The 13,547-nt window shown below is 43.8% G+C and overlaps 1 protein-coding gene across 1 annotated transcript in view; it reads right to left on the reverse strand.

Annotated features, from left to right (window-relative positions):
* The window catches only part of INO80 (INO80 complex ATPase subunit), a 626,594-nt gene that overhangs the window by 354,684 nt on the left and 258,363 nt on the right, over positions 1-13,547 (reverse strand). Inside the window, exon 15 of the mRNA XM_069208609.1 lies at positions 8,742-8,801. Within this exon, the coding sequence (XP_069064710.1) occupies positions 8,742-8,801 (60 nt within the window). The remainder of the gene's footprint in view (positions 1-8,741; positions 8,802-13,547) is intronic.

The raw sequence follows: 13,547 nt of genomic DNA on the forward strand, positions 1-13,547 counted from the left end.
TTTAATCCTGACCAAAAGCACAACCACAATATAAAACAAACAATGGGGCATTAAATCCAGAACACATTCTCAAATCGATTTGAACCTGGCTACTGGGGAGAATCCCTGCTTTAAGGAAATCATTAGCTGCGCATTCAAAACTCCCAAGCAGACTTGCTCAGCAGGATCTAGTCAGAAAACCATGTATGGGTTCTAGACGACATCCTATTAGATGGTATTTTCTCAGATAGAGGTCTACTTCAAATAGATCAGTTAGTGACAACTCAAAATGCACAATACCAAATCTTCACCTTCAGTGTGTGAACTAGAAGGACAGAGAGATCCTCCACACATTTAGCCCACTATTTTCTTCAGTCCCACAGAGGTTCAAGTATATCAACACTTGAGGATGATTTTCAATGCTCCAGAATGTCTAAGACAATGGCTGTTTACAGAGCTTCCTCACTTGTCAGTAAGACCACAGAGGAGACTGCCAGACAAACTGAATTAGCTGACCACGGTGCAAAGTGTATTACACAAATCCAATATGATATCCTTGAATTTGGCAGCATGGCTCCTGATACTGTGTAATATGGACACCTTAACCTATCCCAATTATATATGAATATCTTGACAGATGGAAAGAGGCCAGGAAAGTGGGCATCCTATGACTTTAAATGTACAAACCGGTTATCTCTGGTGCCAACGACACAACTATCTTCTAGTGTACTGCAGAGAAAGATGTGAGCTTTCCATATCCACCTCATCTAGTAGAGTCAAATCTTCAATCCCCCTCAAATAAAGTGCACCAGGGAGCTATCAGTGCTGATCTTTCTTTTCAGTCCCTGTCAAAAGGGATTTTTGGACGAATTAACGAAAACTTACCCTCCTAGATGGCAGCCATGGAAGCTCAATCTGGTCCTCTAAAAATTGATGGCTCTTCCTAAACTGCTTATACAAAAGGCATGATTGCAACAATTCACTTTGAAGCTTGTTTGTCTAGTACCCTTTACTTCTGCAAGCTAAGTCAGTGAACTTCAAGGTCTGTCTGCAGTTGAACCATACACTTTCTTACACAGATACAATATGAACAGAACACATTCCTCCTTGCTGAAAGTAGATTCTTACTTCCACATTATCCAATTTCTTTACCAGTTGCGTTCAGTAATCCTACATTTCTTGACAATGCACCCTTATTTCTTAGGTGCTAGTGAAGTCCTTTAGTCTTATTAAGAAAGAACAAAACGATATATAAATCTAATCAACTCATTGTTAACTATGGTCCAGGCTGGACCAATGTTGACTTGTCCAAGCAGTCCATTTCCAGTTGTTTTTTCTTGTATTTCCTTGTGCTACCTAGTAGCCAACAAGCCTCTTCCTGGAAAACCAAAAAGGTAATTCCACAGAAAAATGGTAGCTAGTGTTCCTTAATTGTGAAATGTCCTTGTTCCAAATATTTGTATTACAGCTACATGGTATTAGGTTCATACCTTCAACTAAGCATATTGTCTTGATACAAATGTTAGGATATATACTGTAGATGGCCAAGCTATTTTAAGGAATGTCTTTGGATGAGGTTCCGCTTACCTCTGTTTTCCCTGTAGTGTTTTGCTGTTCTAAATTGGGGACTGTGGTTTCTGACATGTGCTTGTTATTCTATTCCATGATTAGGACTACCATTGTAGATCCTACAATGCAGAAGGAAATGTTATTTACTTGTAATCCTTAATCTTAAATCACTGATACAATCCTTCCATCTCCTCGGTTGCAGCAGTTTTAGACAACAAATACGAATAATATTTGAACTCTGCATAGTATCTACAAAACAAACTGAGCCTAAGATGCAACTGCCTGCAAATGACATGCTCAGAGACGGAAGACAACGACTCCTTAAAGGGATAGTGCATATTTACAGCTCTCTGTCCATTTAAACTATCAGGCTGTTTTTACCTTTAAGACCTTCCTTTTGCCCATGAGTTAAGGTTGTCTTCTGGTAACAGCATATCAGGTTGCCTTCTGTTAAAAAGCAAAGGTTTCAGAAAAAACTAGAAAAATGCTAGCACAGGGCTGCTAAAGAGGTAGTATAATGGGATAATTTGACCTGCCCTTGAAAACCTCCTGTAACCCAACCTCCAAAACACCCGCTAAGTATCCCTTGGGTCTCCGAAAGCCTGGACAAGGCAGGAAAATGGCAGGTAGTACTGTGCCATCTCCACCTGTCTCCCACAAGTCTGCACAGATTCCAGAAAAGCAGCAGATGTATGTTATGCTCATCAGCTGTAAACGAACCGCTGCTAGAACATTCACTGCGAAATGCTCTATCAGAGAGAGCGTGAGCATAGCCCTCAAGCAGGTAACACCACAATGCTGATGTCAAAAAGGAATATGAGGGATCATGACTGTGGCACCCTCTTTCCCAACAGCAAAACACCTAGAGTAGCCCCAGTGTCTTCCTAATAGAGCTTCATTGGATGCCTTCACATGACTTGAGAATGACAGTACGAACCTGGACTAATATACTGTTGGACCAAGATGCAAAGTTAATAAATTACGTGCACCGACACAACAGTTAAGTTATACGTAGTATGCTTGTCACAGAAGGGTGCAGAACTAACTTGGAGCCACCCACATGGAAAAATTAACTTAGAGGTCTTGAAGAAATTGCCAGAACCATGAGGAGAGTGAAACTTGTCAACCCTCACCTCCTACATGCTTTTATTATGGGCTAGGGGATGCAGCAGAGTAAAGACAAGGCATGCTCCATTGACAAAATTTTAACACAACGATATTTAGAGCTGACAAAGAGGACATACACCCAGATTGTTAGGTGGAGTACCTACAAAACAATACGGAAGTGTCAAGACACAGGGGCAGGCCCAGGAGGCCCACTATTCTTGCAGCAGCTCATATAGTTGGTGATCACAGAAAAGGATGCACAGTAACAAAAAACCCGATGTCCTATTCATGAAAGCTAGAAACAGTGAAGGGAACCCATGACACAGTAATTAATCTATATTTAGACCTACTAGTTCCTCACAAGAGGCACTGTCCCCATTTTTAGGTAATCAGCTTTTCATTAGCCTTCCTATGCAGTGGTTAAACACATATATTCAGCTGCACTACTGGGATATAGCTTTTAAACAGTAAGCATTCCCACAACGGTTAACGAACTGATACTAACTACATTGTAGTTAATGTATACAATTATGGCAACTGAACCTGACAGGGGCTACTATAGGTGGATTGCTTTTGGGAGTGGCAAGAAGTGAGTAATGTTTGAAATATTTGGAACAAGAGGTTTCAGAGGGACATAGTTGGTACAAAACCAGACACGCAATATATTTAGTGGGCTCGGGGGAGAAATAAGGAAAACCCACATGTTTGGCTTCTCCGTTGCCTCTCAGAACCTACACATGACTGGTTTATAAAGGAGGAGGGCTCAAACAGGGGTGCATTAGCGGGCACAATATAAATTTGTAGCTGGAGTAGATATTAATTACAGTGAGTGTTCGTCCTTGGGATTTGAAGTAACTCTAGCTGTCAATGTCATTTTGAAACTTGTGCTGGAAAACAACCCAGTTATTGTTACCTACCTCTTTTAAAATTATATATATATAAGATGCTATTAAGAGTAGCGTATTACAATACTGGCAACTATCCTTATGCTATAAGCCATATAGTATTGATTTTGGAGGCTAAGTCAGTAAAGGGATTTGAATGAAAATGGATTGCGTGGCTACTGACAGAGTTAGTTGACATTGTACAAGGAACAGCACAATGCGTCTATCCTACCCCAAAATCAACAAAAACATAGCAAACTGAGAACAGTCTAAGGACAGATGTCATCTATTAGGATATTGTACACATTAAAATTCCACACTCAATATAAGGGTCTATTCTGAGTCGGGCAAAGAGATATCTGTGTGGGAGATACTGCCCCAACCAAATCAGAGTTCACTGGGTTCAGACTTGTAGCTGAAAGCAAGAGGAATAAAATAATAATAATTGCGACTCAATGTAGGAAGCTGGATATCTATGCAGTGTACCAATGTAGGGGTACACCATGCAGATAGTCCAGGCGACTCTTATTAGCTCCTCTCTCTGCGGTAGCAGGAGCCAGCAGTTCAGGCTCATCAGCGGGTAGTGTTCAGCATTTGTTGAACACACAGAGTCAATAACTAGACACACACTCGAAGAAACTCGAGATCAGTTTAGAAAAATAACACAGATTTTTATATTAATTCATACACCAAGATATACAAGATCAGTTAAGTACTTTTCGAGTTAGCGATTTTTAAAGGTACAGTAAATAGAGTTGTCAAATCTGCGGTAATGTTATCCTTTAGGGAAAAAATATACTGCATAGCGTCACTTGCAAACAATTAATAAATTTGACCTTTTGGACTTAAGGGTAAGTACGAGCCAAGGCACTTAGAACCACCAGCAGTTTCAGGTTACCTGCCCTGGTGTGTCCAGTGCTGGTCGCAAGGGTAGCCTTGGTTGCGACTGTTGAAGTCAATGAGGGAAACATGCAACCGAAAAAGTGGGGACTGGGAGACCAGTTCGGAAGAATCCAAAGGGGGTTCCAGCTCTTGAGGGTATCTAAAGGAAGGGTGCACCATTGGTAGGCTCAGATTCGGGCAGTGAGTTTGCGTACAGAGGTGCTTTGTCCAGCAGGTCACTTCCGTTGCAGGCTCTCACTTTTTAGGTTGACCTGGAGATGGGTACAAAATAGGACAACATGGCCACTCTTGATGTTTGCCTCGATGATTCGGATATCATACGTCAGAAGGACTGTCTTGGTGGTGTTGGTGTGCAGCTGGGCACTTCACAAGCCTTGGTGCTTGCAACTGGCGGTGGTACCCCGGGGTATTGGTGCAGGAAGGTTCTGGGCAGACTAAGTATCTCGAGGACTGGATAGGTCATCGGGGCTGCACTCCTGGACAATCGGGATCCTCTTCCAGGTGAGTTGGTCTGGTCAGCTCTTTGTCCTTCATATTCTTGTAGTCAGGTTAATTTAAGATCCTGGTGTCATTGGGCCACCTAACTACTGAATTTAGGGGTGTTAAGGGGAGTGTAGGGTGGTAACCAATGGGCTACCTACCCCTGGGGTGACTACACCCCCGCTGGATGAACACTTCCTTTGGTGAGTGTGCATTTTCCTGACCTAGAGTTTCTAGTTCCACCACAACCAAGATCATGAAACCCTTCCTTCGTGGAGCACATCAGACAATCCACCTCAGGGGTGTGACTAGCCTGAAGCTGCAACACACCTTCTGCGTAGCTAATTTCTCACCTGTCCTGGTGCCAAATGGGCCTCAGGGCAGAGTGTTGCATTCCTCAGGTCTGGGGAAGCCAGGGTCGCATATTAAAAGGGAGACAAAGGCTTTGAAGTCTCCAGCTTAGTTATGCTGATTTACTAGCCATACTGCTGGAGGAGGTGCTAACACCTTCTTCCAGAGAAGGCATTGTTTCCGTCCTGGGGGTACCACCTCCAGGGGGTCAGAAACTGTCTGTGGTGGCTGGCTTGCCGATACCAATCGGCAGCACACTAGAAGACTAGTAAGTTTCAAGGGTTACCTCTAAGGTGCCCTCTGAATGCATGTCATACGAAATCCAATACTTGCATCAGTATAGAGTTATTAAGAGGAGGTGTTTAATACCAAACACGTCAGGTTTCAGTGAAGCCATTATGTAGCTGAGTAACCCGTAATGACCAGTGCCCAGTACATACCTTAAAATGGCTTTCCTGTACACTTTCAATATATAGTAATATATAGTAATAGAACTAGACATCACAGGGGCGTATCTGCTCATGCAGATATGGCCTCACTTAAAATATAATGCACCCTTCCTTAGGGCTCTAAGGCATGCTGTAGGGGTGACTTACATATATTAGATGCAGTGACTTTGGCATGGCACACAATGAGCGTGCTATTTCATGTTTTCACACATGGTTACGGAGCCTGCAAATGCTGAAGCCCTTGGGACACTCTTTAGTACCCATGCCCTATGTACCAGGGTTAGCGCTTACTAGGGACTTACAGAGGTGCTGAAGAGTGTGCCAGTTGTACACAATTAAATAATTTTACCTTGCTTTAGGAAAGAGCACCCGCGAACTGATTAGCACGAACATTTTCAGTTGAACAACCTCAATACCAGTAGCAAAAAGTGGGTGTGACCATGTCACAAAGGGCAATTTCCTACACTCAACATGTGGAATAGAGACCAGTTATTCCGTCTCCTCATGTTATTGTCCATTCTTGCCATACAAATCTTGAATGGCACAAAAACGGGAAGGGAACACTGGAAACTGTATTTCTGGTCCCGGTCCTCCTATGTCTGTTGTACTTTGGCTCCACAAGTAAAAGAATTGCTTGGCAGTCTTGACTACTGATTTTGTTATGGGCTGATTTCTCACCAAACTTATGCTGAGAGATAAAAGTAGCCCCAAAAAGTTGTACTACTAGACCTATAGTGCACTGATCTAGCTTTGTCCTCCTCAATGGAGCATCTTCCACCAAGATTCTTTTTTTTTTAAATGGTGCCAAATTATTTATTTTACAGCAAAATGTTCAAGTCATATCAAACGTATGTTTTAGACAGAGTTCTAAAGAGAAAGTCATGAAATATTCCAGTACTTGTGGTCAGGATTGGAACCCAAACACATTATTTCTAAGACGCAGAAAATCAAATATCTTTCTCCATTCTAATGCCCATTGGACCAGTTCTGGTACAAATTTTAAAACGTAGATTTGGCTTACAAATTACCTGATGGAGCTCTGGTTCAAATATGCTGACATTTGGGAATAACACACATTTTCACTTTTAGCTTTGATTCTCCTTTTTTTTACACATATTATAAATTGCATGGACAGCACAGAATAGCTTATATATCACCTATCTGTTTCAAACAATTTGTTAGATATATTAAAGTCGCACCTTGCATGTGGTTTGGTATGAAGCAATTTGAGAAGGAGAAAAGTACAAAATCCTTGTCCTCCTGCTAATACAGACAATCAAAAACTAGAATGCTAACTAAAGTCCTTTTTTGATTCCAAGGCATTTAAATAGTTCTATTACAATAGCTTCCTGGAACTTTTACTGGTTTCAAATTGCACTAATCTCAGAGAATTGTTCATAAATGTACTTCGTGATATGGTGATCTGTATGAGGGAGTAGCAAATTTAACAGGAAGGAATCCCTTATGAAACTTATGATAGATATTTCTTAGTCATTTCTGCTGAATAAGAGTTGATTACGTCTGGTATGGACGTGGAGCTGCAATTCATCTTCTAGTCACAAATGACAATAACAAAACCGCAGCCTTAACTCCTCCATCTGAGGCTAGTAATTTTTGCTCTACACTGAACTATACTGTAAATGGGAATTTACTGAGAGTGGATGTAAGTTTAAAATGGACTGCAGCATATTTGAAGGCAGCTGGCATCCTATGTTTATTATTTTCTATTTTCAATGTACTTTGTATATCTATTCATAGTGTCAATTGCTTTAACAGCAAATCCACATGATGTATCTCTACCCAAACACTAGCTCAGTCAAATGTATTCTGGGTTTTTCAGATACTGCGAAATTCATTAGGTCAAGCCTCAGCTGAACTCATCCTCCTCAACTTGAAGCCATAAATCGGACAAGAACAGAGTTGGCCTGAACACAAACGCCTGTCTGAAAGGACAGAAGCAAAACTCTCTAGTCCACGGAAGGACAAAACCGATACAATTATGAAACTCTCAGAATACACTCCAGCAGATTTGTTTAATTACCTAAGAGGGTTGCAGTTTTTGCTTCGCATAGCCTTGAAATAAAAACAGAGTTCTCAGGTGGTTGGGGAGTGCTAAGGGTTTGTCTTTCATATGTGTAGACACATCATTATAAGGTGCTGCCTTATAGCCCAGCGTGACCTTTGTGACAGCTTAACTGCTGGATTAAGATTTTGGATGTACAATACAATGACCCACTTGGAGCGAGGAGAAAGACTATCCTCCTAGGCCAATGAGAACTGTATACTAATTATTATCCGTATAGTATCTCAATACAGTTAATTAATCTTGCAGTAAATCAATATAACACAATTTTAGTAGGAAATCTCAGTAGAAAACCATACTGTAGGTTCTCCACAAGCAGCACAGTGCAATGTGACATAAGAGACTAAAGTGCAGAAGTACCTGTTTACAATATATTCAGTCTAGGAATTGATGTATCTGGAAAATTACAAATATAAGACTGCAATTTTGAGTCAGTTCGATAAAAAGGGTCAACAACATCAATCCTCTAGTAAAAGTGACATTTTGACCCCACACAATTTTCCTACTAAAACCCTGCTATATTGAATTACTGCAATATTATTAAACAGTATTGATATAATAATTAGTATACGGTTCTCATTGTCCTAGGCGTTCTCCTCTTTCTGACTGGGTCATTGTATTGTACAACTGATTTATTACCTACATCCTTATCACTACCGGGTTGCTCCTTATTTGTGATAAGATTTTGAGTATATCCCAAGCAGGGATTCCAGACAAAGTCTCATTAGAAACTAGTACTGATACCGTGTCACTTGAGTATATACTACCTTAATTTTCGAGGCCTGCAAATCCGTTCCTTTGGCTTTTGCATTCTGTTGAACTGCACATCAACAGCATGAAAGCCAAAGGAGCAGTCAACATGAGGGAGATCGCTCAAGCAGGAGAAACAGTAAAAATCTTTGTGTGATAAACAAACGTTGCAATAAATTAACTTACCTGACTCCAGAATTTCCTAATCACTTTTCTATCATGTGGGTTTCCCCAGTAGGGCAGCACCTAAAAAAAAAAAAACATTGTTAAAAAAAGGGGATCTCTACAAGGCAGCATTGCAGCCAAGCATGTTGTCTAACAAGGCAGATTCTTTTTGCCTCTGCAACAGTGCACAACAAAGCAGATTCTAAGAACACACATCAAATCTTACCCCTCTTATTATAGTCGTAATGGTTAAAATATTTGCATTCTATCTTTCCTCATGTCTTTTCCGATTCACCTCAACTTGGAACACATGTTATTTTACAACGGCTCAGTGCTATTTTATTAACTCCGCAAGCACTAACCAGCACCAACATCTAAAAAAATACAGGGGGTCATTCTGACCCTGGCGGGCCAACGACCGCGGGAGCACCGCCAACAGGCTGGCGGTGCTCCCATGGGTATTCTGACCGCAGCGGTACAGCCGCGGTCAGATACGGGAAACCGGCAGTGTACCGCCGGTTTCCCGCTGCCCTGGGGAATCCTCCACGGCAGCGCAGCTTGCTGCACCGCCATGGGGATTCCGACCCCCTTACCGCCATCCTGTTCCTGGCGGTTTTGGCCGCCAGGAACAGGATGGCAGTAAGGGGTGTCGTGGGGCCCCTGGGGGCCCCTGCAGTGCCCATGCCAATGGCATGGGCACTGCAGGGGCCCCCTAACAGGGCCCCACCAAGATTTTCAGTGTCTGCCAAGCAGACACTGAAAATCGCGACGGGTGCAACTGCACCCGTCGCACCCCTTCCACTCCGCCGGCTCCATTCGGAGCCGGCATCCTCATGGAAGGGGGTTTCCCGCTGGGCTGGCGGGCGGCCTTTTGGCGGTCGCCCGCCAACCCAGCGGGAAACTCAGAATAACTGCAGCGGTCTTCTGACCGCGCAGCGGTATTCTGGCGGCTCCCGCCGGCCCTGCGGTTACCGCGGCCGGCGGGAGTCAGAATGACCCCCACAATGTTTTAGCCAACTTTTTTCTCTGCCACTGTTTGGCTCCCTCAACTACCCACAGTCAGACTGGGCGATGAGAATAAGGATTAGGAGTTTTAAGACAAATGGTTTGAGGAAGCCATCAGAATACCAAAGAGTATAGGCTACGTAAGGTAAATCAGTTTGAGATTAGAGATTGACTCAAGAATGAGAGACAAAGTGGCTTTTGTTACAGATTGGATTCATTAAAGACATAGAGGCTAATGTTATGCACTACTATCTTTAATGCCTCTTTAAATATTTATTTACTAATTGAGATTTTTATATATCATGTACCAGGCCGTAAACTGTCAGCGTATTTTACAAATAAATGCAAAAAAGTGCACAAATATCAACCAAACAGATGAAAATGAAGAGAACTGTAGAAAAAAGGATAATAACTAATTATACTGTTGAGCTAGATATGGTCTAGATGCCCACAGAAAGAAGATATATCCAAGGAGCAGAGAGTGAAAACATACGCTTGGGAACATTAGTTCTTAGGCCATACGGAAAAGGGGGGAATAGAATGCTATAGTCTATGGAGATACTAAAGTAAAAGAAGTTAACAACAATGGAAACCAAACTATGCAGTTGAGAACACACATTAACACTCATAGTGCATTATAAACAGTCAGACCATTTAGCAAGATGTTCTGGTGAAAAGGATCGAGAGATCATAGCCCTGGGCAATCGATCAGAGAGGGGATAAATAAGAATAATGGTAATTGCGTCAAACCTCTTTCATGCCTCGCAGTAGTGAGACAATGCTCCAGATTTGACAAGTGCCACTACAGAACTTCAGTGTTCTGGCTAAGTAAAGCAACTGGTCAGTGCGAATAATTTTGAGAACTATGCAGGCAACTTGGTAGAGCACCTCCCTCCGATAGGAGGCAAGCGTAGAGGACAGGACAGGGTGTTGCCATCAAAGTGCAGTTCCTGGTGCCAAGCAAGCAAGCAGTAGCCTTCAATGATCGTTTGATAGGGGCTATTTGGGTTACCATTGTTGAGTCTAGAAAGGATCATCGTTTGAATGACTCCTTTAAGATGTTGCTCAAGAAGCAGGTGATTAAGTCCTCGAATTAGTCTAAGGTGTAATTTGCCTTTTAACAGCTATATCGATGTGGTAAATCAAATTCAGCCTATTACCCAATGTGAAACAGAGATATGGCATTCTCAATATTCAAAGGAGATCAGTCATGCATATTAATGGAACATAGGCAATCCTGTATTGGCAAAAAGGATGACTGAGGAAAACAGGAGAAACTTTGTCTTATGTGAATTAAACTTGAGATGATTTCTTGTCAGCCAGGACTGAATTTAGTAAATAGTTGAAGCCAAATGGAAAAACTACACCACAGGGCAAAATTTTCAAGTAAAGCTTGGTGTTGTCTGAAAAATTGATGGTATGTGTAGGAAGTTGGCTCTGTATGCACTATTTCAAAGTAAGGAATAGTATGCACAGAGTCCAAGGGTTCCCCATAGAGGTAAGATAGTGGCAAAAAGAGATAATACTAATGCTCTATTTTGTGGTAGTGTGGTCGAGCAGTAGGCTTATCAAAGGAGTAGTGTTAAGCATTTGTTGTACATACACACAGGCAATAAATGAGGAACACACACTCAGAGACAATTCCAGGCCAATAGGTTTTTGTATAGAAAAATATATTTTCTTAGTTTATTTTAAGAACCACAGGTTCAAATTCTGCATGTAATACTTTGCATGAAAGGTATTGTAGGAACTTTGAATAATCACAATAGCATATATACTTTTCAAATAAAACACATATAGCTATTTTAAAACTAGACAGTGCAATTTTCACAGTTCCTAGGGGAGGTAAGTAATTGTTAGTTCTTGCAGGTAAGTAAACCACCTACGGGGTTCAGATTTGGGTCCAAGGTAGCCCACCGTTGGGGGTTCAGAGCAACCCCAAAGTTACCACACCAGCAGCTCAGGGCCGGTCAGGTGCAGAGTTCAAAGTGGTGCCCAAAACGCATAGGCTTCAATGGAGAAGGGGGTGCCCCGGTTCCAGTCTGCCAGCATGTAAGTACCCGCGTCTTTGGAGGGCAGACCAGGGGAGTTTTGTAGGGCACCTGGGGGGACACAAGTCCACACAGAAAGTACACCCTCAGCAGCGTGGGGGCAGCCGGGTGCAGTGTGCAAACAAGCGTCGGGTTAGTAATAGGAATCAATGGGAGACCAAGGGGTCTCTTCAGCGATGCAGGCAGACAAGGGGGGGGCTCCTCGGGGTAGCCACCACCTGGGCAAGGGAGAGGGCCTCCTGGGGGTCACTCCTGCACTGGAGTTCCGATCCTTCAGGTCCTGGGGGCTGCGGGTGCAGGGTCTTTTCCAGGCGTCGGGATCTGAGAGTCAGGCAGTCGCGGTCAGGGGGAGCCTCGGGATTCCCTCTGCAGGCGTCGCTGTGGGGGCTCAGGGGGGACAACTTTGGTTACTCACAGTCTCAGAGTCGCCGGGGGGTCCTCCCTGAAGTGTTGTTTCTCCACCAGTCAAGTCGGGGTCGCCGGGTGCAGAGTTGCAAGTCTCACGCTTCTGGCGGGAAACGCTGTTGTCTTTAAGTTGCTCCTTTGGAAACAAAGTTGCAGGCTTGGGTGAACAGGGCTGCTGTTCTCGGGAGTTTCATGGTCCTTCTAGAGCAGGGCAGTCCTCTGAGGCTTCAGAGGTCGCTGGTCCTGGGGAAAGCGTCGCTGGAGCAGTTTTCTTTTGAAGGGGGGAGACAGGCCGGTAGGGCTGGGGCCAAAGCAGTTGGTGTCTCCGTCTTCTCTGCAGGGTTTTTCAGCTCAGCAGTCCTCTTCTTCTTAGGTTGCAGGAATCTGAGTTCCTAGGTTCAGGGGAGCCCCTAAAAACAGAATTTAGGGGTGTGTTTAGGTCAGGGAGGGCAGTAGCCAATGGCTACTAGCCCTGAGGGTGGCTACACCCTCCTTGTGCCTCCTCCCAAGGGGAGGGGGTCACATTCCTATCCCTATTGGGGGGATCCTCCATCTGCAAGATGGAGGATTCCTAAAAGTCAGAGTCACTTCAGCTCAGGTTGCCTTAGGGGCTGTCCTGACTGGTCAGTGACTCCTCCTTGTTTTTCTCATTATCTCCTCCGGCCTTGCCGCCAAAAGTGGGGCCGTGGCCGGAGGGGGCGGGCAACTCCACTAGCTGGAATGCCCTGTGGTGCTGGAACAAAGGTGGTGAGCCTTTGAGGCTCACTGCCAGGTGTTACAGCTCCTGCCTAGGGGAGGTGATAGCATCTCCACCCAGTGCAGGCTTTGTTACTAGCCACAGAGTGACAAAGGCACTCTCCCCATGTGGTCAGCAACATGTCTCGAGTGTGGCAGGCTGCTAAAACCAGTCAGCCTACACAGGTAGTAGGTTAAGGTTTCAGGGGGCACCTCTACGGTGCCCTCTGGGGTGTATTTCACAATAAAATGTACACTAGCATCAGTGTGCATTTATTGTGCTGAGAAGTTTGATACCAAACTTCCCAGTTTTCAGTGTAGCCATTATGGTGCTGTGGAGTTTGTGTTTGACAGACTCCCAGACCATATACTCTTATGGCTACCCTGCACTTACAATGTCTAAGGTTTGGCTTAGACACTGTAGGGGCACAGTGCTCATGCACTGGTGCCCTCACCCATGGTATAGTGCACCCTGCCTTAGGGCTGTAAGGCCTGCTAGAGGGGTGACTTATCTATACTGCATAGGCAGTTTGAGGTTGGCATGGCACCCAGAGGGGGGTGCCATGTCAGCTTACTCGTTTTGTCCTCACCAGCACACATAAGCTGGCAAGCAGTGTGTCTGTGCTGAGTG

Source organism: Pleurodeles waltl, chromosome 9 (assembly GCF_031143425.1).
Source record: "Pleurodeles waltl isolate 20211129_DDA chromosome 9, aPleWal1.hap1.20221129, whole genome shotgun sequence".
Taxonomy (NCBI): Eukaryota; Metazoa; Chordata; class Amphibia; order Caudata; family Salamandridae; genus Pleurodeles; species Pleurodeles waltl.